The 25231-nt window shown below is 35.7% G+C and overlaps 1 protein-coding gene across 6 annotated transcripts in view; it reads left to right on the forward strand.

Moving 5' to 3' along the window:
- Positions 1 to 25231, forward strand: part of ROBO2 (roundabout guidance receptor 2) — a 660838-nt gene that overhangs the window by 602852 nt on the left and 32755 nt on the right. For all 6 annotated transcript variants that reach the window (XM_018053546.1, XM_005674776.3, XM_018053521.1 and 3 more), the window contains exons 19-22: positions 2748 to 2790; positions 4234 to 4361; positions 9691 to 9972; positions 15534 to 15690. In XM_018053546.1, coding sequence (XP_017909035.1) covers positions 2748 to 2790; positions 4234 to 4361; positions 9691 to 9972; positions 15534 to 15690 — 610 coding nt within the window. The remainder of the gene's footprint in view (positions 1 to 2747; positions 2791 to 4233; positions 4362 to 9690; positions 9973 to 15533; positions 15691 to 25231) is intronic.

The following is a 25231-nucleotide window of genomic DNA, read 5'->3' on the forward strand; positions in this document are numbered from 1 at the left end:
ACCGCACAATTGTACTTCTCTCACACGCTAGTAAAATAATGCTAAAATTCTCCAAGCCAGGCTTCAACAGTATGTGAACCGAAAATTTCCAGAATGTTCAAGCCGGATTTACAAAGGCAGAGGAGCCAGAGATCAAATTGCTAACATCCATTGGATCATTGTAAAAGCAAGAGAGTTCCAGAAAAATATCTGCTTTGTCGACTGTGCCAAAGCCTTTGACTGTGTGAATCACAAAAAACTGCAGAAAATTCTTTAAGAAATGAGATGGGAATACCAGACCACCTGACCTGCCTCTTGAGAAATCTGTATGCAGGAAAAGAAGCAACAGTTAGAACTGGACATGGAATAACAGACTGGTTCCATATCAGGAAAAAAGTATGTCAAGGCTATCTATTGTCACCTTGCTTATTTAACTTATATGCAGAGTACATCATGAAAAATGCTGGGCTGGATGAAGCACAAGCTGTAATCAGTATTTTTGGTAGAAATATCAATAACCTCAGTTATGCAAATGATACCACCCTTATGGCAGAAAGTGAAGAAAAACTAAAGAGCCTCTTGATGAAAGTGAAAGAGGAGAATGAAAAGTTGCCTTAAAACTCAACATTCAGAAAACTAAGATCATGGCATCTTGTCCCATCACTTCAAGGCAAATAGATGGGGAAACAGTGGAAACTGTGGCAGACTTTATTTTCTTGGGCTCCAAAATCACTGCAGATGGTGACTGCAGCCATGAAATTAAAAAACGCTTGCTCCTTGGAAGAAAAGCTATGACCAACCTAGACAGCATGTTGAAAAGCAAATACATTACTTTGCCAACAAAGTCCATCTAGTAAATGCTATGATTTTTCCAGTGGTCATGTATGGATGTGAGAGTTGGACTAAAAAGAAAGCTGAGCACTGAAGAATTGATGCTTTTGAAATGTGATGTTGGAGAACACTCTTGAGAGTCCCTTGGACTGCAAGGGGATCAAACCAATCAATCCTAAAGGAGATCAGTCCTGGGTGTTCATTGGAAGGACTGATACTGAAGCTGAAACTCCAATATTTTGGCCACCTGATGGGAATCACTGACTGGTTATTAGAAAAGACTCAAACGCTGGGAAAGATTTCAGGCGGAAAGCAAAGGGGACTACAGAGGATGAGATGGTTGGATGGTATCACTGAGTCTATGGATATGAGTTTGAGTAAGTTCTGGGAGTTGGTGATGGACAGGGAAGCCTGGTGTGCTGCAGTGCGTGGGGTCATAAAGAGTCAGACATGACTGAGCAACTGAACTGAACTGAATAGATATGTTCTTAGACAACCTTAGGGAGAGGACTGGGGAACTACATTTAGAAATTTATAAAATCTAAAAAGTGATCGTACTTATTAGCTCAAACTTAAGAAACAGGTGAATTATGAGATTATCCAAATGAGAAAGTATTTACTAAGTGTATACTTTAAAAAGCAAGTTCATTAAAAATATGAATCAATTCATAAAATTTTATTTTCACTTTTGCTCACCAAGTAATCATAGTAAATATAATCAGTGTCTTCCAAAGATAGGATGTGTTGAATGCACAGCTGTGAAATGGTATTTTTTCCTTCATCCCCAGGGACTAGTTTAGCTGATGCATATTAATTTTGGTCAGAATTGCAATTGTGCAGTCCATAAACTTCTAAACACCAAATTTTTCCCAATGATTTTCTAGTTAAGTAATTTAGTGGCAAAATTTGACCTCAAATAATATAAAGTCATGTATAGACTTTGTTCCACTAATTGTGAATATTCACATCTCATTGCAAAACTAATCATTTTGAATATAGTTGCTGTCTCAGACCCTCTCTGCAGTGTGCATCTTATTACCTACTTCAGATCTGAAGCATTTTAATTCCAAACAAACTTAGCTGCAAAGATTGTGGGTAAGAGATGATGGACCCAAACTGATATTTATCTTCTTTGCCAGTCCTTGACACCCGCTTTCATGTTGTTAGCTTTGTGGAATGAAATCTAGTGACCAGAGGGAGTGGGTTCTCCAGCTGTGGCTTTACTGGATGCTTTTTGGTGTTGCTAATATGCTCCATAGTTTTAAAAAGTACTTAAGTTGTATAATCATTACATACAATGGGAATATATTCAATAAGTTGAAAATCTCATTTTGTAAGGATTGGAAAATGAAGCAAAGCGTTCAATACATTATATATGCTCTATTCACTACAGTTCATGTCTATTATACAGTAATTATAGTATTTCAACTCATAGTGCTTCTCAGTGTCCCTAAGAGGACCTGTGATGAAGAAGAATAGATTATCAATCTGTACCTGTTTCACTGGTTTTATTAGAAGCATCTTACCTGTTTGAACTATCCTGTTTCACTTTCTATTATGTGCAGTTTGCATTATGCCCTCTAATTAGGACACCTGTATATTAGCATTAAAAGTCATGATGTGATAATTCTTTGTTAATGCATGTCAATCTTCAATACCATATATGTACCAACTGACATACAAATAAAAATTGCCCCTTTGACTTAATCGTGTGTTTGGCCTGAGAATTTTTAGATGTCTCATTAAAGTTGGAACAAATGATGGCTTTGCTTTAGGCCAAACCACTGCTTCTTACTATCTGTGCAATTATGTTAATTATATTTTGCTATAATTCCCAGAGGCTTCAGCTCTAAACGAAGGGCCAATATGTAGTTGTTGTTAATTGTAATTAATATTGACTACTTGTGTGTGTTTCTTTTTTTTTTTTTCTTTTACAGTTACATTTCAAAGAGGAGATGGAGGACTAATGAGCAATGGAAGGTATACCAAGGAGATTTTTTATTTTTATTTTTAATCAGGACTGAGGAAACTACATAGTAAAAGGCAATTATTGTAATAAACGATCACTTATAAGTCTGAGAATTCTAGAAGGAATTATAAAGCCTACAACAAGGTTTAATGATCTATCTGTTGTGCACTTTAGAGGAATCAAGTCCAGATGTTTCATATCTCCCAGATGCCCCTGAAGAAATTAGTAGGAAATATCACAAGGAATGTGTTCATTTGTTAGCAGGATGTTTATTGCATTAATTAGACATTAGCAAATGAAGTTGCTGTTGTTTAAGGCTCCTTATTGGTTCTCACCAAATTGCTGTGAGTGAACAATTACATATAATCGATCACAAAGTAAATGATTCATAGATGATGAATAGGCTGTAGATTGATAGGACTGGATTCCACAACTTTGGGTACTCAACTGAAATTGATAAAAACTGATAGCAAACCCATATATCCTCATCTATTTTCCCTTTGCTGATATGGAGATTGTAATTAGGCTCTGGTAATAACTTCCACTCTCCCATTTAATCAATATTTTAGCAAAAAGAGATTAGGTCTAACGAGAGCTGGTGGATGTAGCCAGAAAGCAGTTGGATCTTCTTCTTGCAGTTTCCATAGAAACATGTGTTTCTCTTAAGGATTGTATCACCAAGGGTCTATCAGGGGGAAAAAAAAAAAGTACAATGATTATAGATGTTGCTATATCTTTTTAAGTATGGTAATAATCTGGAAAGGGATCAGAATCCCACTTTTACATTAAAGATAGGAATTCTTTGTTGAATATGATGCAAAAGAAGTTTTCTTCATAGACGATATGCACATACTGGATCAGACCTCAGTGGATCTTTTATCACCCTAAAATGCTTTCATATTCTCCTAACACTTTAAATTTAGAGAACCTGAAAACGTACTATTGATGGAACAGTATAAATACTCTTCATTTATTTCCCTTAAGTTCCTTGCCTCTAAATCAACCATGAGGGCTCGTAACAGGGGTTACAGCCTATAGGGGACAGATAAATATGGGAGCTGCAGGAATTGAAGGAGCAATAGCCCAAAGTCCTGGAAATGGCTGATACTAAGCCATCATTCTGAGCAATTGTTCCCTTGAGGTGCCAATTTATCATTAGATCTTGTTTCAGGATGCTGCTATGTTACCAGTTGCTACCAGTTTCAGGGAAGACAACTGAATTCATTTGGATGTCAGCAGAATCCCAGGCAGGACTCTTCTGCTTCCATTGACAGGGATGATCTATACAGAGCCTTAGTGAATTCCCAAAGTTGCTTAATTCTTGAGAGCCTCCAGATTTTCATTTGAAAGTGAATTAAAATCTTAAATTCTTTAATCCACTGTAGTTCATGAGACAGATGTACAAATCTCTCATGGAGTTCCATGGACTGATTTCTACTTAATTCCTGTTTTAGCCGCCCAGGTCTTCTAAATGCTGGTGATCCCAATTATCCATGGCTTGCTGACTCATGGCCAGCCACGAGCTTGCCAGTAAACAATAGCAATAGTGGCCCAAATGAGATTTCGAACTTTGGGCGTGGAGGTAAGTTGTGTTTTTCAAAATTCTGTCATTTGTGATTTGTTTTCTTGGCTTTCCTGGGTGTTTTGAAAAAAGGCATACCCAAAAGTATTTTCTTCCATAAGTGAATTTAGTGAAGTACATTTATTCATAGTACTGTACATTTGCTAAATATTTTATTATAAAGCTGTGGTATCTATTACCTTGAGTAAAACTGAGCTTTTAAGGATGTTATTACTAACCAAGAAGATAACTATTCATAATGCATTTTGTTCTTCATGCTATTAGTACATGATTAAGGGTTTCCCAGGTGGCACAGTGGTGAAGAATCTGCCTGCCAATGCAGGAGATGCAAGAGACTTGGGTTCAGTCCTCAGGTTGGGAAGATCCCCTGTAGAAGGAAATGGCAACCCTCTCCATTATTCTTGCCTGGAAAACTTCATGGACAGAGGAGCCTGGTGGGCTATTGTCCATGGGGTCGCAAAGTGTCTAAATGACTGAGTGACTGAGCACAGTACATGGTTACTAAGTCAGGAACTATACAGCCAAACAGGGCTTATGATTTAGAACCAGTCATTTTACTTCTCTGATTATCATTCAGTATATATTTACTGAGTGTGTCCTGTGGACCTGGCCCTGTGGCAGGCAGTAAAAAATATCATATAAGAGGTAGACACTTAAATACGTATAACAACATGTTGACAGCTTTTCTATAATTCTACAATTGATCATTTGTACCCCAAATAAAAGACAAAAATATTCTAAGTAGCTGACATGCTAAGGTCTTTAAAATTCGATACTAGAGTCCTCTCCATAGGTCTTTATAAAGAAAACAGAATTGGACTCATTATGAAAATCACCACTTCCCCTCTCTACCTTTTCATCTAATCATTAGGAGAGCAATGGGTTTAGAGAAAGATGGGACTGGAAAAGTCTCAGGCCCCAGTATTTAGTGCAGCTGATACATGAGTTTTCCATTGGCATGAGATTGTGCAGACAGCAAATGGACTGGTACCTTGCCAGTACCCCACATGAAAGAGCTGTCTCCTGGGAGGAGGAAGGTGCTATGCATGGAGTATTATTTAGGCTATTACATGAAGGAATGGTAGGGAGTCAAATGTGTGTAGAAAGTGTGTAGAGAAGAAATTTACTGTGTCTTAAGGTTCAGAAAGTAAGGGAAACATTGACCTCTTTAAGAAATGAATGAATTTCCTAATGACTTGAGTATCAATTGCAAGGCAAAAAAGTGCTAAGAAATACAGAAGGAGGGTTTTCTAAGCCACACAAAACCTTTAAACTTTGTTAGAGGATGATTAGAAGCCATTAATGGACTTTAAGAGGAGAATTCTAGAATGTAAGTGCTGTTCTAAATCATCCATCTAGCTACTGGGTGGAGGACAGAGATAGATTGAAAAATTTGGGTGATTAATTAGGAGAATAGTGCTGTAATCTAAGAATAGTGCTGTGACTCCACTGAAGGATTTCTGTACTTCTAGGAAGAACTAATGTAGGAGACCCAGGACTAAGCTAAGTATTCTGGGTTTACTGTAAACCTCAGTGGTGGATTTCACATGTATGAGTGTGTAAACATATTGACTTAGAATACAGTCATGGATATTGGCCTTTTCTCTTTATGAATGTAAGACCAATGAATGTTTAGATATATTTAAAATGGTATTTTAAATAATAAAGTTACTAATTATTATACAACTCTGCATTGTATTCAGTACTAACTGAAAAAGGGGGCCCTCCCTCGCGTAAGTTGTATGACTACTCAGCATCTTACTTACCCTCTGTAATTCAGTCCACCCTATTTAGATTCTCAGTTGCCCAGACTCTGAAAGTGGCTGCCTCCCCTAGGTGTCAGAATTCTGAGCCCTGCAATTATAGGTGTTACTTTACCTTGGATAGTTACATGCCCAAGCATAGTTTTATCGTGAAATCAAAACATTCCTCCCTGCCCTGCCCACTGATTTTGAAATTCTGTTCATAAAGCTTTTATCAATCAAGGAATAGCTGCCTTTTTTCTTGTATTGGAATAACACACCATTCTATCTTTATATCAAGAAATAAATACATAAAGATGGAGAAAGTGGTTTTTTTTTTTTCAGTTTCTAGCAGATTAGATTATCATTCTAAAATGTCTCAATTTAATTTAGCCAAAGGATACTTATGAAGATTTTCAAGGTCTTTTTTTTTTTTTTCCATTTCCACTTCATTTTCATGACATGAAAATATTTTACAGGTCGCTCTCAAGGCCGTGACAAAGTTTTTGCAGTTAACTGTATCTCTTTTCAGTGTGATAAGCATTTTAAGCATTTACTAAAAAGACAGGACATTTTGCAAATTCCATTTCCTTTGCACAATAAATGTAGTAAGTGTAAGACATAGGTAATCATATTTCTAACTTAGAGGTCAAGAAACTAAAGTTTATCAAGGTGAATAATTTGAGATCTATGTGTAGAATCCAGATCTAACAGATTTTAAAGCCTATATTATTTTATTTACACCACTCTGCAATTCTTAAGGTAGGATTCACATGTATGATTGTATTACCAAGTACACTTAGAGGAATAACCATGGATACCGATGTTTTTTCCTTTAAAAATGTTTATTAACGCATACTTAAAGGTAATGAAAATACTATTTTGAATAATCAAGTTACTAATAATCACATGTATTCATTTTGACAATACAAACTATAAAAATGCCCTTTAATTATTCACTAAGCAATTACTCTTTACAAAACATTAGATGAGAGAGATGTTATGGGGAGGGAGGTGGGAGGAGGGTTCACGTTTGGGAACGCATGTACACCCGTGGTGGATTCATGTCAATGTATGGCAAAACCAATACAGTATTGTAAAGTAAAATAAAGTAAAAATAAAAATAAAAAAAAACATTAAATGAGGAGCTATGGAAAGACAGACATAAATCCCAGATACTCTGCCCTCAAGTAACTTAAGATACAGTGAAGGAGACAATCACTCATGGAAGTAATTATTCCAGGCAAAAAGAAATACATGTGTAACTAGGGTGCTGAAAAACTGAAGAATGAAATCGTGAGTAATTCTGATTAGAGAAAAGGGTTTCTATAAATCATAAGTTTCAGACACAAACATTAACAAATGCCAGTCAGATAACCTAAAGTATCAAGAAGGGGTAGATGTGGACTGTGTAGAATGGAAAATGAAAAGTCCTGTCTAAAGATGGCAGCACCTATTCAAGTCCAGGCTCCTGGGAGGAAGACTGGCCCAGAGTTCCAAATCATCTGATGTTATAGGATAATTCCCCACATGCAAGTAGTAATGTATAAGCCTCTAGTATTTTAATGTTGGGACATAATTCAATTTATTTTTTGAAAATGTACGAGTGAGCAAATAACATTTGAAGGAAATATGCAGCCCCCAAATCAATATAGAAGCACTTAGAATTGAAGACTGATTTCATCCAGCTGAGAGAGATTCTATTTCTAGAACCATAGCTTTAGTTGGCATAGAATATGAAGGATTAGATTTTCATACTGTATTTTTTTTTCCATTTTAAAACATGTGAACACACAACCATTTCAAAAACTGGCAGTAACTCACAATCTAAATCCAAAGCTTTGGAGAACCTCATATTCAAGATGCTGGGAATTTGGGGTCAGTGTTGAAGAGGGTATCTGTCCAGTTCATCAGTGAAAGACATGGTAGAGGGGGCAGAAGCAAAACTCAAAAAACTTCCCTAGAGTGAAGGACCTACTTTCACAATTTTGGTATATTATTGAATATCAAGCATCTCAGAGAATAAAAATGATACTGACCCGATGCTTTAGAATGAAACATATATATCTTTGTCATCAAATTTCCTAATCAGTTTACAGCTAAAAACAAGAAAGGCAAGAAAGTAGTTATAAAATTCTGAACCTGAAAACAGTGTGCTTACTTACACAACTTGATGAAGTATTATAAATATGAACATGTTTAACTATTTAAAATAGTTATTTAAAAAGTACATATATACTTGTAAAATGGGTTGGAATTTCAGACTTCAAAACCTTCAGAAAGAACCCACAGTGTGTGATTATAGTGTATAAAATGCATTTTAAATGTCTTGTTACTGTTGCTAAAGAAGATCATTTTTAGCTTTTGTAAAATGCAAAAGCAACATTAATATTTTTACAAGAATCCTTATTGCAAGCGCTGTTAGAGATCATAGAATCTAAAAGCTTTAGGATATTTTAACTACTTCAGTTTTCTCCTTGTGATGATCAGCTGGTTTTGTTACTGAGATCATTTGGTTTATTATTACAGTACTATAACTAGCTGAAAATTTTCCATAATGAAATGAAGAGGGTTGATGAACTCATGTCCTGTGAAATGGGACTGTCAGAACATCAATTATTAAGTAGCATAATATATATTCACTTTTAACTCTACATGATTAAAAAGAGTATTAGTAAGGGGTTTTTTTTGTTTGTTTTTATATATTTTTAGATTCTATTGTCTTCATTCTGAGAAGGAAAATAAGTGCTTAGGAGAGAGGTGGCAGTTGTAAATTTAGAAACATCATGTAAAGATAACTTAGCACACCAAAGTGATAAATGTACTGATTGATATTCAGTGTTTTTCCTGAAGTTTAATTTTACTCTTGCTGTATTACAACTTGAAACTAAAATTCTCCACTTCTAAGATTTGGTAGCATAAATTAAACTCTGTGATCACCCAGATTGCTTTTTCTGTAGTTAAATCCTGCTGTATTGTGAAAATGACTTATTCATGAAAATCTTCCTTTGTTATCCAAGAAAAAAAAAAATTGCTACCATCAGTTACACTCCATTTCTGGAGCTGTGAAATCAACTCAGATAAACAGCAAGTAGAAACTTCAGTAAAAAGTGCCTCATAGTTTGGAGAGTGTAATTTTGGAAACTTTTGCATCTATTTCAGCAGTTATTTTCCATGTCTCTTGGGATAAAGTGGAAAAAGATGCTTTTCATCCATGATTTGTAGATTCACTTTTGCCATTGCTTCTGTAATGAGCTAACAATTTCATGGATTCTAAACCAGAATGAATAACTGAAAGCATTTTTTCAGTAGTGAAATACACTAAATTCCTCATTCATGGTTGAAGAAAATGGGGGATAGGGTGTGTTAAGCAGTGAGACGTGAAGGACGAGCGGTAGGCCTGCCTGTCACCAAGGCTGATAGCTTGGCGACGGTTGTACATCATCTACCCTTCATTGGCTCATGAAGCCCATCTCAGCTGAAATGCAAACGTGCGGCATGACACATTTATTTTTCATCTTCAGTCCTGATAGTTTTGGGCTTCCTGTGCATCATTAAATTGTTTCATTTCCCTATGTTCACCACAGATGTGCTGCCACCAGTTCCAGGCCAAGGGGATAAAACGGCAACGATGCTCTCAGATGGAGCCATTTATAGCAGCATTGACTTCACAACCAAAACCACTTACAATAGTTCCAGCCAAATAACACAGGCTACCCCATATGCCACGACACAGATATTGCATTCCAATAGCATACATGAATTGGCCGTCGATCTGCCTGATCCACAGTGGAAAAGCTCAATTCAGCAAAAAACAGACCTGATGGGATTTGGTTATTCTCTACCCGATCAGAACAAAGGTAACAATGGTAAGTCCAGTTCTTACTTCCAGAAGAGTTATTTTCATATCATTTTTGCATGAGATAGAAAGTAGTATTTGTTGTTCGGTTTAGTAATTCATCACCAGGTTCACTACCTAAACTAAAAAAATACACTGGCATGTATTCAGTACCTTGCACAGTCCCCGCCACCGCCACCACTGTTGCTATCACCACACAGCAACACCAATTGGTTTCATCCTTTTAGCTCTTTATTCAATAGTGATCAGTAATCCATCTCGACCTCCATTAGGCAGGATAGACAAAACATTCCTCCACTGTCCTACGACATCTGCTTCTGAATTGCTAACTGCATGTTCTGCATGGGCTTGTGCTGTGAACTAATCACATGATGCCACTATGACCTCTGCCCTTTAACCCTTAGCCTTACTTTACATCCCTGACTACCGATTGGCTGAGGGATTGTCTAATAGAATGCCACACAACCAGTCACAGGATTTCAGCACCACCAGCTCTCACAACAGCTCAGAGAGGAGTGGCAGTCTCTCAGGTTGGTCTCATCAAAGTAAGGAGAAATATTTGTTTGTCACCAGCATATGACCTGTGTTCCTAACACTCATGAAGAAGTACTGGCTCACAACTCACTGTCAGACATTTATCTCTCAAATGACAGTAGGAGTTTATCCTAATGAAATCAAGTTTGGGGGGTGGAGGAGGGTAAAATTCATCATCAGCCTTTATGTATTATTGTACAAGGTTGTATTTACTGAAAGATAGTGCCATTTTATTAAATATTGATTATTAAGGAGTAGATGAGTTTGATCTGCCTTGAACCCCACTTAAGAGTCAAGAGAACTTTGCAATAAAATGATCACGTAGGAAAATCAGCTCCATGGCATGGACACCATATTCAACTAAAATGCTAATGATTTTGGAAATTGTTCATAATATTAAGAGTCTGGTGATGTGACTTCCTATTTTTGGACAAGTTTTCCAAAATATTGTGTTATGTATTGATGATATTATTTAGAGTAAGATCCTGATACCATGCTAAACAGGAATGTTAATATGGGACACTATTCTTTACATTTAATTTCTTAAAAAAACCCAGTCTTTTATATTGGTAATTTTTCATGCTGTAAATTTTAATATATATTCAAGATGCATTAGCTGAACTAACAATCCATAATGTAGGCATTAAATAGCACATGTAGGGAAAAACACGTTTTACTGGAAAGAAATATGTACCTATCATAATGAATATCAGTGATCTGTTGGCCCAAGGATCCTCATCTCTAAAATGAGGAGATCCTTGTAGACATTCTAATTTATACATTGTATATGACTGATAACTTTCTCTGCTCATTTCTAATTGATACCAGGACTTTATTTTCTTTTATTTTATACTATTGATAGTCTATTTGTTTTTATGAAGTTTTTTAACCTCAGTTACTTAGTGAAAGATTATAGTGTATTGAGATATGTCATAGGTTATGAGGTATCAAGGCCATAAACAGTTAACTCTTTTATATCATTAGGGTAACATTTACTAAATGATCTTTCCTTAGAGATAGAAACCTTTCAGTCTGAACATGTTAATGTTCTCTCTTCTCTCCAAAATGAGCCATTTGCTCTCCTTACCTATTGGTAGAATTGGATATATTATAGAATCCAGAAAATTTTAAACATCTGTTACAAATTTAAATGGCCTCGTAATATAAAGGAATTTTTTTGAATAACCTTAAATGTCATTTGTACTATCATTTATTTATGGTGAGTCCTATAATTGTACTGAATAATTTAAAAATTAACTTATTCTAGGCTTATATCATTCAAAATATGCCAAGTCTCAATCAATATATATATTTTAGAAGTCTATATACTATAAGTCATAGATTATAAAAGACCTTTTGTGAAACCGTCATTAAATATTCTTATATGTTGATTACCATTGAGTCTTAAAAGTTACCTTTTGAGTAATTCTAAGCAGAATATGATTCACAATAGTGCTCACTACATTTTTGAATCCATTAATCTCTTGAGTGACATTTATATATACTAAGATTTATATTAACTACTTCATCTACATTTGAATACAAAATTACTTAAATTGGTGATAGAAAGCTTTCTTTAAGAGACAAGACTGACATGATTGTTCTCTTCTTAGTTTAGTCAAATTGAATTTAATATTAGAGTTCTTTTTATTCTTATAATCATTGATATGTATTCTAAAGCTTACATTTAAGATCAAACTGCCCTATGGATATTGACTCATAAGATTTTCTTAATTTGTGCACAGTGTTAATGAAACCAGTTTAAAATAATCATGGTAATAAACAAAATTGTACATTCCTGAACTGAGTGAATTTCTCACTCTTTGAAGCACTCATATAATAATTTATTCAATATATAATTTCTTAGCACTCCTCTTAAAAAGACCAACCATTAAAAATATAAAACTCAATTTTTTTTCAAAATAATCTCTGTAATCATAATTTTATATATATGCACGAATATATAGCACAATATCAATAGTAATAGGGCTTCCCCAGTAGCTCAGCAGTAAAGAATACGCCTGCAGTGCAGGAGCTTCAGGAAACACAGGTTCAATTCCTGGGTCGGGAATATTCCACTGGAGGAGGAAAATGGCCACCCACTCCAAAGTTCTTTCCTGGAGACTCCCATGGACTGAGGAGCCTGACAGGCTACAGTCCATGGGGTCACAAAGAGTCGGACACGACTGAAGCGACTTAGCAGCAGCAGCAGCAGTAGTATGTGTGTGCTTAGTCACTCAGTCGTGTCTGACTCTTGCAACCCCATACACTGTAACCGGCCAGGCTCCTCAGTCCCTGGGAGTCTCCAGGCAAGATTACCAGAGTGGGTTGCCATTTCCTTCTCCAAGCATCAGTAGTAATAACGAAATATTTTTATATACTAGTATTTTTAAAAGACTAAATTTAATTTGAAAATAAGCTGTTTTCACAATTTTCTTTACATAGAAATCATTTGTTCAGCATAAATAAATGTAAATTCGAATATTTACATTTTCACTTGAAGAGAAATGGGTCAAATATGTCTGCAAGTCATCAAAATATGTGATGACTAAATACATAATGCAGACAGTTCTCACCTTATAATGCTTGAGGATCTTAGGTTGCAAGTAACAGCAACAAACTGGGTTCACATAGCTCAAGATATGGATCTCAGAGAATTTAATTTCCTTAGCTTGTATCATATGGCACTATTATGCTCAGCACCCACCTCTTACCTCTTTCTAGAGAAGACAAAGCATGCTGATCGATAGTCTTACCAAAAGTACCCACAATGAGAAAGCAGAAATTTCCCCCAAAGAGGGGAAAGTGGACATTGGATGGAGAGCCTCACAAATTCCCTCTGTGAATCAGCTCTGCTTCCCCAGCACAATTTTAAGTCAGTTGTCAGTAAGAGGTGGTAATGGCTTTCTTGACCTTGGAGAAGAATTTCAACAGAGCTGGGTTCAGAGCTGCAGAAATTGTAATTTCCACTAAAGCTACTGCATTCTAAATTGTGTGTTCTTTTACTATGTGAATATGCACAAATGTAGAAAGAACCTCTATTTTCCCATCTATAAAATGGAGATGTAAAAACTTCCCTATTTGTGTCACTCAGGTCCGGTGGAGATCATATGACAGTTCTAAAAGTGCTATAAAAAGTGAAAAAAAAAAAAACAAACGGTCCACATGTAAATATATAAGGAATAAGAGGTACAACAGGGAAAAACTACAAAGAATACATGCCCACCCTGTTCTTCTAAGTAGTGAGACATAGTTCTGAAAACACCAAGAAAGAATCAATCTTTGTTTATGACTTTGGTGGGTTATCCACCAAAAAACAAAGAGACAAAGGATTAAGGCTCACCTACCGTAAACACAAAAATTACAAACTTTAATCAATTAGGTTGACTATTTTTATCCTAAGCATCAGACTATTTCTGGGATTCTCAATGGGGCTGGAGGAGTTAGGTGTGGAATGGCTTTGTAAACAGGCAGACTTGAGTTTGTGCTGAGCTGGAGGAGATGGAAGAGAGTGGGAATGACTGCCATTTATTGAACATTCTGTACATTGTGAATCCTTTATATGTTATCTCATAATACTCAAAATAACCCAAACAAGTAGTCACTTTCTGTCTTTTTTATGTGTGGAAATTGAGGTGATATCTATTGAGTAGCTTATCAAGTAAATGAGAAACTAGTTTCAAGCCCAGAGATTCAACTCTTATTCTCAAACTAGAAGTTACCTGCTCTCCTTTCTCTTAATACTTTTTCTGCCAAAGATAAAAAGTGAAAGGAAGGGTGAAAGCACTTAGTTTTCAGAGATGCTCTTTTCTGTATGTGTATATGTGCACATGACCTAGAAAACAGACACAATTTCATATTTAGCAGTAGGGTATATATCTAGTTTATAGTTTCATTGCTTTCTGGCACTCAAAGTTATTGTTAAATTTCATAATTTTCTGAATTGGCTGATGCTGGTTAATTGATAGAAGAATAGAGTTGAGGCAAATTTCTAGTGATATCTCTATTGTTAGATAGTCCTGCTATTGATACTCATAACTTTTAGTTCCAGAAAGATATAGTTCAAGGGGTCAATACCATTTAAAAATATATATATAGCCATTGACTGCCGTAGGAATGACAGAAGTTACCTACATTCCCCTAAAGTATCTTTTGCTCAAGCAGTACACATTTCTGCATCCAGCTGTGGTCCATTTAGAAAGAAACTTGATGTACTTAATTTGGAGCAGTAAAAAGTACTTCATTGAACAAATGAAAAACTTTATATTTCATTAAGCTCTGGTAATCCCAGATATGGCTCATATGCTGCCAAGTTACTTTCTGCTCATATTTTGTGCATGAATTCATTTGTATTATAATAATACTGAAATTGATTACTATATTTCCATTTATTTTCCCCATATTTGGTATTTTAAGATATGTTATACTTAGACATCTGGGAACCACTCACTATATGCAAAAAATAATTGTGCCATTCATTAGTTAAAAATTCTATAAAACATATCATTGTGAAAGATTTACAAGTATCCTCCAGACTGTAGTTGATTGATTTTTATAAGTTACTTTTGAGAGAAAACTGTTACTCTCCTGGATTAATTAAATTGAGTAAATTCTAATGAAAAAGTTTAGCCTGTATCCTTAGACACTGCTTTTTTCCACTGAGACGGATTATGCAAAAGAGCATTATAAACGCACTAAAATCTGACATTTTAAAGAATTTGTTATGGCCCATTATTTCGTCTAACAATGAAAACGTGGAGGCAGCAAATGTGAATAAGTCAATACATGTGCTTTTGCCGCTGCATCCATGTTTTTTGTGTATTCGGCTCTGCAACTAATGCATTGTGAAAGAAACAATATCATTTTGAGTGATTTATAAAAATGTTTTCCTGATCATATCATTTCATTGTTTATAGCTTTTAACAACTTTAACATACTGATTGTGGTGTTTTGAAAACAGAAATGCATCTTCCCATCTGATGTACTCCGTTTCTTCTGATATTCAGTATGTCTGAATAAATATATTATTACTTTCAGGTGGGAAAGGTGGAAAAAAGAAGAAAAATAAAAACTCTTCTAAACCACAGAAAAACAATGGATCGACCTGGGCCAATGTTCCACTACCTCCTCCCCCAGTCCAGCCTCTTCCGGGCACAGAGCTGGAACACTATGCAGTGGAACAGCAAGAAAATGGGTAAAAATGTTTCATCTACCAACAAAGTGACCAGGGCTATACTGCTGTCTCTTTCAAGCATTTTTGTCTTGATGCTGTGTTCTCTTACTGTTTTCCCCGCCTCCTTGCCAGCCTTTCCTTGTCCCCCTCCCCTTTTATTGTTTGCTGCATCTATATATTTTTAGCTGATAAATACAACACGGCACATATTGAGGACCTCGAATCCTTGGCCGTCAAGTGCCTTAGATTGTCTGCAATCATGATAATGCAGCCTCCATTTATAATATTGCTTGTTAGTTTGAAAGCAAGTAACCCAGAGCTCTGTGAACTAAAGAGGCACTCCTGAGAAGGGCTGAAAAGGAAATTAAAATAACCTTCTTCATCATCCCTCGCATTTCTCTAATGACTTGATGTCTGGCCATAGCAGGGAGCCCACTGTTGAGCTCCATCACAATGGGATAATTGTAGGGATCTGGCCAGTGTGTAGAACTTTAATCATCAGCTTTGATGGGAATTTAGGAGTCTGAACAATAAGAGAGGTTCAAGTCAATGCACACTCTGTAACAAACCTTTTTTAAGGTGGAAAATTTCCTTTAAGGGTCTTTAAATGTGACCAGTTTCCTTATTCTTTCCCAAACATCTCACAAGTGTTAGTTTGTTTTCCTCTGTTGAAGTGTTAATTGATTTTAAGGTAGAAAAATGTTGATACTCTTTCCTAATTCTAAGTGCTCCCTTTTCCTCATAGTTCTTAGGTCACCCATTGCTTTTGACTGAAACTGCAAAGTAGAGAATAGAGGCAGTTTTTTCCAAGTTTTCCTTTATTTAGAAGTACTTAGGCATTCAAATATCTGTTTATTTAAATAATGGTTTTATTTTCTCTCTTGTTTTGCTTACCAATCTTGTGCACATGCTTATAATTTTTTTCTCCATCTCCTTTTCTTTTTATTATACTGTTGTCTTTGAGGTTTCCAGATTAATTTTCCTAACTAGAAATGTTTCTATCACATTTGCTTCCTAAAAAAGATTCCATTTGCCTTTTTTTAAAGTTACATTTTATATATATATATATATATGCATATATCTATGCATTATATACACAGGTCGATGGACATGCATGTAACTATATACATAAGCTTTGTTGTTTAGTGTCTAAGTCATGTCCAACTGTTTTTTGCGACCCCCATGGACTGTAGCCCACTAGGCTTCTCTGTCCATGGGATTTCCCAGACAAAAGTCCTGGAGTACGTTGATATTTCCTTCTTCAAGGGATCTTCCTGACCCAGGGATAGAACCTGCATTCCTACGTGGACAGGTGGATTCTTTACCACTGAGCCACCAGGGAACCCCATACATAATCATACCTCCATATTTTTTCTCTGTATCTTTCTTTCCCTCCAAAAGGCTTCATTTGCTTCCATGAGATTACAGTTCCCATATAAGAGCATATCATTTTTATTTTACTTGTTTTTAAAAGTTCACATCTGAAATAGGAAGTTAAAAACATACCCTTTTCTCTATTTTAAGAATAAAACTTGTATGTACATGATCTTATGTAACATATATCAGTAACAAATTATGTTAATGTCACACAATTCCTGGGCAGGAGAGCAGGGAACAGAGATGTGCATTTCACAAGAAAATATTATTACAGGGCTTATAAATATGCATTTAAAGGCTGTAGTTAGAAAATAATAAAATTGAACTGATAAACTGAGGAGAGAAAAGTAATGCTGTTAAACATTTATAGTCTTGAACTCAGATAACATAAAACTTGTAAGTAATTTGGTATCATAATTATTATATCTGAAATGATTTCTTATTATATTATTTACAGTTTTGTATTTTCTGATGTGAAAATCTTATAATACTGAAAAAATATTTTTGAATATTTTCTATATTTATACTCTGTTATTCATGATACAAACACTGAATAATTTACAGAAGCTTGTATGGAATTCTTTATGTCTTGATTTGACTTATGCAGATTTAAAGTTTTCTTTAAATACAAACAACAAAAAGTTTAGAAGTCACTTTTCTGTTTTTAATCGCTTTTATTTCTGACAAGGATTCAGCGATTGTATTTCTTATGCTGCTGTGTAGATTTCTTTTTATTGTTTTAATATCTCATAATAGAGAACTTACTCAACACACATTTTTTTTTCAAATATATAAGAACTATTAAACCCAGTGCCAGGAAGGAAAGCAGAAGAGATGAGGAAAACAAAAACACTTGCAGTGAGGTAGATGAACCTAAAGCCTCTTATACAAAGTGAAGTAAGTCAGAAAGAGAAGAACAGATATAATATACTAATGCATATGTATGGAATCTGGAAAAATGGTACTGATGAGCCTGATAGAGACTGCACTTGTGGACACAGTAGGGGAAGATGAGGGTAGGCCGAATTGAGAAAGTACTACTGACATGTATATACTACCATGTGTGAAATAGTTAGTGGGAAGTTGCTGAATAGCACAGGGAACCCAGCCTGGCACTCTGTGATGACCTAGCAGTGTCATAGATAATTATGACTGATTCACATTGTTGTATGGCAACAACAAACAGAAAATTGTAAAGCAGTTTTCTACCAATTTAAAAATAAATAAAAAGGAATATGAAAGAAAAGAAACAAAAACACAGTTAATAAGGAGGATCTGATCCCTGATTCAGGAAACTCACAGTAGTGGGAGGTAGAAACCAATAATCACACACACACAATTTAGTATGAGAAGCCCTAGCTAAGCACATGTACAAAATAATAACTTGCATACAGAAAGGGATGATCATGTATGCCAAATAAGGCTGGGGCAGGCCTGTGGAAGCTGAGTTTCGAGATGAATCTTGAATCACTTATTCACAAATAATAGTACCCAGAGTTGGGTGGCTGTTGGATGCCAGGCTGTTAACCAGAGGCAGAAAGGATAAAGACAGTGAGTAGTAGTCCCTAACACAAGTTCTTTCCTGGTGGCTCAGTGGTAAAGAACCTGCCTGCCAAGGAGACACGGGTTCAATTCTGGGTTTGGGAAGACCCCCTGGAGAAGGAAATGGCAACCCATTCCAATATTCTTGTGGAGAAGCCCATAGACAGCAGAATTTGACAGAGTACAATCCACAGGATCGCAGAAGAGTTGCGACTTAAGACACAACTTAGCGACTAAACAACAACAACAAAGTCCCTAATATAAAGTAGTCTCCATATCAGAACTGATTGCTAACCAATGGCTACAACCAAATGTTACTAATGTCAGCATTTGCTGTGCAGGTGGAGTGAAAATTCCCTAGCCAGAATCAAAAGGTAGATATAAAAGATGAGGGGGAAAAAAGGAATAGTCCCATTAGTTTTCCTTCAGTATTTCTCCAACTCCTCCTTTGCAATCCAACCCTATTCTAGTTAAGGTCACCTCCCTTTCCTTTACATTGCATTATTAAGTAAGCTTCTCTATTGTAATCCTCATCACAGTTCATTCTAATTGCTTGTCTATATCTTTCTGCAGTTGATAGCTACTGTATGAGGTTTGTTGAGTGTGAAACAAACGCACAGGGTAGAAGATAATCTGAGAAAGTGACATGAGGCCAGTTGTGAAGTCTTGCATGTCTTACAGGAATTCTGATCTTTGGATACAGAAGGTGGATTGGAAGACATGAGGCCAAGGCAGGTAGAGAACGTAGGGGATATTGCAGCAGAATAGAAGATACCAGGAAAATGATAAGGAAATAAAATAAGGCAATGGCAGCAGGATGGAGAGGGATACATTTTGGAAATATATCTAGCCCAGGATAGTCACAATCTTGAGAAGATTGTCTCTTGCTTTATTACGATGTTTGTTTCTGAGAGCTTAGATATCATCAGTTTTCTTTCTTTCTTCCTCTTTTTCTCTCTCTTTTGCTGTGCTAGGTCTTGGTTGCTCTGCGCAGACTTTCTCTAGTTGCGGCAAGTGAGGGCTACTCTTTGTCGCAGTGCACACGCTTCTCAGAGAGGTGGCTTCTCTTGTTGGGGAGCATAGTCTGCAAGTGCGTGGGCTGCAGTAGTTGCCACTCCTGAACTCCAGAGCTCAGGCGCAGTAGTTGTGGCACAGGGGCTTAGTTGCTCTGTGGCATGTGGGTGGGACCTTCCCGGCCAGGGATCTAACCTCTGTCCCCTGCACTGGCGGTTGGTTTCTTATCCACTGCGCCACCAGGGAAATCTAGATAACATCCATTTTCTCTCTAAGCCTTTCTTGAGCCATTTGCCCTCCACAATATTAAATATCAGAAGTTATCAAAGCACTGCCCAAATAGAAAATAATTGGTTAATTCAATACTATATCAACAGTGGTAAAAGTTCTCTCTCATCAATGTGCCTCTCTCAGCTAGGCAAAATGTATCAAAATGTAATTATTCTTAGCTATAAGTATAATATATTTTAATGCAATCATGGGATAGTAGGAAGAATTCTACAGTAATTCAGTAGAAAACTGATGCTTTGTTTTGCCACAAGCAATCAGAAATTGGCAGGCTTTTCTAGGTGGTGAACTTCATTGTATTTTTATTAGTAATTTGGTGTTTGTATCCGGCCTTTTCACAAGTTAGTTCACATGCAACATTGATTTGTTGTCATCCTGCTCATTATTCACCAGGCAAGACAGATAATATGATGCCTCATATTTCACTGACAGTAAGTCAAAGAACAAAAGCTTATCTAGGAAAGGTTGGCCAAAAGGCCTTTGGATTGGCATTAGAATCATTTGCACAGTCTTTTTTATGTTATTGCAAGAAAAAGTTGAATTTCCATCACTCAAGTAAGATACACATCTATGAATGTGAAAGGAACTCTAAAAACAGAGCTAAAAATGTTTGGTTTTCATAAACATTCATAGAGTCATCTGTTACTTTCTTGCTCTTCTTCAGAAACCTCAGGAAACCTAAGTATCTGTTGTTCTGGAATGAGTTAAGACATGAATACCTCAGAGGTGATACCCAGTTCTCCCTGTTGTATGATTTACACCGTGTCCCAGATTTCTTTTACCCGTTCTCGCATGCTTTTCACCTAGACTTTTCTTCTATTCCCTATCCCCCTCTATTTTCCACTTCTTGCACAAACGACCGAGATGAATCCATGCTTTTTTCTTAGTTTTGCTCATGTTTCACAGAGGGACAGAATTTGCTCACTCCTGGTCTATTCTTAATAGAATATCTTTGTAGAAAAGACTGGAACAATTGATGATAAATGCTCATTCTAGTTAAATAGAATAGCAATTAGAATATTTTTTAGTCATTTAGTGCATTATGTAATATAATTGTATATTGATAAAAATCACAATTATATGGTTAGGCTCTCCTTTGCTTGATGGTATTTGATTAATAATAACTGAGTGGAGTAAAACTAAGTGCAACTTTTTCTGTGCTATCTGAACACATTATATATATATATATATATATATATATACACACACAGACATTCCTTCTCATATATTCTATATGTATGTTCACTGCATATATGTGTTTCCTGTAAATTATTGGAAGGATGGCTTACTACTTATAAAGAAAGGAAACTTTAAGAGGTGTTTGACTACTTCCATTTGAAAGATTGAATATATAAATGTTCTTTCCTCACAGGTATGACTTACATAGGCAATAGCCTATGCAAGCAAGGAAAGTCCATGTACTAGTTTATAGAATGAAATTGTATTATTTTGTAACAAGATTTATGGAATAAATTTAATTATAACTATTAATGAAATATAACAGGATGAGCATTCCCTTCTGAAAATGGGCAGTTTTTTAAAAAATTAGGTTTCTTATACATGTTTTTGTTTGAATTAATATAACATTTCAGTTCAGTTCAGTCACTCAGTCATGTCCGACTCTTTGCAACCCTGTGGACTGCAGCACACCAGGATTCTCTGTCCATCACAACTCCCAGAGCCTACTCAAAATTGTGTCCATTGCACTGGTGATGCCATCCAACCATCTCATCCTCTGTCGTCCCCTTCTCCTGCCCCCAATCCCTCCCAGCATCGGTATTTTCCAATGAGTCAGTTCTTTCCATCAGGTGGCCAAAGTATTGGAGTTTCAGCTTCAGCATCAGTCTTTCCAATGAATATTCAGGACTGATTTCCTTTAGGATAGACTGGTTGGATCTCCTTGCAGTCCAAGGGACTCTCAAGAGTCTTCTCCAACACCTCAGTTAGAAAGCATCAATTCTTCAGCACTCAGCTTTCTTTATAGTCCAATTCTCACAACTATACATGACTACTGGAAAAGCCATAGCTTTGACTAGATGGACCTTTGTTGGCAAAGTAATGTCTCTGCTTTTTAATATGCTGTCTAGGTTGGTCATAGCTTTTATTCCAAGGAGCAGGCGTCTTTTAATTTCATGGCTGCAGTCACCATCTGCAATGATTTGGGAGCCCCGCAAAATAAAGTCTCTCACTGTTTCTATTGTTTTCCCGTCTATTTGCCATGAAGTGATGGGACCAGACGTCATGATCTTAGTTTTCTGAATGTTGAGTTTTAAGGCAGCTTTTCACTCTCATCTTTCACTTTCATCAAGAGGCTCTTTAGTTCTTCTTTACTTTCTGCCATAAGTGTGGTGTCATCTGCATATCTCAGGTTATTGATATTTCTCCTGGCAATTTTGTTTCCAGCTTGTGCTTCATCCAGCCTGGCATTTCTCATGATGTACTCTGCATATAAGTTAAATAAGCAGGGTACTGGGATAGAAGGTTGTGAAACTTTTTAAACCACAGATTCTCTTCTTTGAATGAAATCTGTGATCTCCAGTATATAAAACATTTTTTTAATGCCATCATTTTAGAGCAATTTATTTTTTTCAGGTCATACTGCTACTTATATAATCAAAGAAATGAGAATATGAATATATGACTATATTTTCTAATATAAAAAATTATTATTTGTAACACATTAAAGTGTGCCTGATACTAAAATGTAAAAGACATTTCAGAAGAGATATTCCTATCACACTATATAGGGCTTCTGAAACAATGTCTTCAGTTTGCAACTCATTGAGGTAGAAGATTATTTAGGTACCCTCAACAAGAGATGAAAGCTGAAGAGTTAAAATGTCATCACACTCTGTATAAAACCTCTCAGTGACTGTCCATCACCCATAGACAAAATTCCAAACTTTCTCGGGGCTGATGAAGCACTTTGTGATCTAACACAACCCGCCTCATCTATAACCAACCTTCTTTATTTGCCAATCCTTACCAGTTAGAAAACTGAGTTCTTTGAATACTTTATATTTTCCCTTCCTCTGGGCCCACTCAGCTGTTTGTTAGAATATCTCCATTTTTGATGGTCAGCATAGCCCTGCCCAACCCCCATACTGGTTTCAACCCCCTTGCTCTATTCCTTTAATACTTGGTATCTTTGGTTATTTGCTTCTTATCAGCCTGCCCCACTGGATTATATGCTCTGTAAAAAGATCCAGTTACCTGACAGATGATTGTCAAACAAAAGGATGACAAATTCAGGAGTTTTACATAGACTTTATTGTTTAGATCTGTTTTAGTTTAGCAGCAAAACTGAGCAAAAAAATACATAATTTTCCAATTCTCTGTGTCCCCATACATTAACAGCCTTTGCCAGTATCAACATCTCCTACCAAAGGGGTACATTTGGTAAACTGATAAAACTATATTGCCACATAATTATCACCCAACAGTCATGGTTTATGTTACAGTTCACTCTTGGTGTTGTACATTCTGTGTGCAGATGTACAAAGAACAGTTGGATGAAGGTATAACAGCATGTATACCATCACTGTAGTATCATGCAGCATAGATTAACTGTTGGAAAAATCCTTTGTGCCCAGTCTGTTCATCCCGCCCTCCCCTTGACCTCTGGCAACCACTGATCTTTTTATTGTCTTCATGGTTTTGCTTTTTCTAAAATATCATATAGTTGGAATCATAAAGTATATAGTCTTTTCAGATTTACTTCTTTCACTTGATAATATGCATTTAATTTTTTTCCATGTCTTACTGTGCATGGCTTAATAGTACATTTCTTTTTAGCACTGAATAATATTCCACTATCTGGATATGCCATGAGTTATGTATTCATTCACCTCCTGAAAGATATCTTTGTTGCTTCCAGGTTTTCAGCAATTATAAATAAAGCATCCATGTATAGTTTCTTGATAAATACATTTTCAAACAGGATAAGTAGAAAGACACTCAAGTAAAGCTATTCAGAAATCATCTGGACATTTACCAATTACTGGTTTGTAAGGGACATCAAGACTAGATATATACATTTGTAATATTCATTCTATTTTTGATTTCTTTAATGTAGATAATCTTCTATATGCTGGATACAGTAGTAGGTGCTAGAAATGCAAAGTTGAGAATTACGAAGTTCTTGAGTTAGGATCTCACAGAATAGTGGGGGAAAAGAGACATGAAACAAATAATTTCAGTATAATATGGAGATTGCACAGTATAAGTATTATCAAGTTGTAATCAGTTCCTTATGATGGGACAGAGAAGGCTCAGAGAACTAAAGACATTTGAATTGAACCTTTAAAGAGAAGCAGGAGCTCACAGTCAGATGATTTGAGAATAGTTATATACAGACCCAGAAATTTGAAAAAATTATCGCGTAGGCTGGTGTTGGAAAATAATGGGAAATTAAACTAAAATAATAGGCTCATGAGATGGGGAAGTGTCTTTTAATCCCCACTAATGAACTTGAACTTTTCTTACATTAGCAATATTACTGAATAATTTAAGCATAGGTGTGCTGTGAATGAAGATTTTAGAAATAAAATCCAATTGCCTATATGGAAGGTAGAATGGAAGGGATGAAGATGACACCCTAGGAGCTAGGAAATCTAATGGACTGGTTCACATCAGAAGGAGACTGATTTATGATAATGGGCGTAGAGGTAAAGTGTAGAATATAGACTTGGGAGATATTTTAGAGTTTGACTTTATAGAATATTATCTTGACTAGATATCAGTATAAAATAAAATTTCTTATTTTACTCTTAAGTGTTCTTTTTAAAGTACATTGAGATCTATCTGATTTATGAAAATAATAGCACTATGGGTAAGGTATAAACAGAAATGCTACTGATTTTGTGTCACAGTTAAGACATTTTGGGTTGATTTTCCATATTCCCCAGCCAGAATCCCTAAAACACAGTGTATTTAAAAATTGTTATTTTTCTTTTTAATATATATTTTATGGGATTAGGTTTTCAACTACTGTTTTATAGATTTTAGATGTTGAGATACATGACATCAGTTTCTAATGAAAAGATTAAGAAAATTAGGATAGTTGAAAAGTTATTGAATGTATTTTTAGCACAAAGTCTTAATGATTGACATGTCACATGGAATGGAAGGTTGGCATAGACCTAGACTAAGAGTAAATAAAATTATCAAACTTCTTAGATAAATATTGACATATTCTTTTGGTGCACAAAGATGAACAAGAGAAGAAAGCAGTTAAATCTCCAAGCACCAAGTTCATTAATTGCCCGTAATTAGCAATTTAGTTTTTTTTTTTTTCCATGTGAATACCTTTGTTGGGAAATTATTGCCTTTTGTAACTGTG

This window comes from Capra hircus, chromosome 1 (assembly GCF_001704415.2).
Source record: "Capra hircus breed San Clemente chromosome 1, ASM170441v1, whole genome shotgun sequence".
Lineage (NCBI taxonomy): Eukaryota > Metazoa > Chordata > Mammalia > Artiodactyla > Bovidae > Capra > Capra hircus.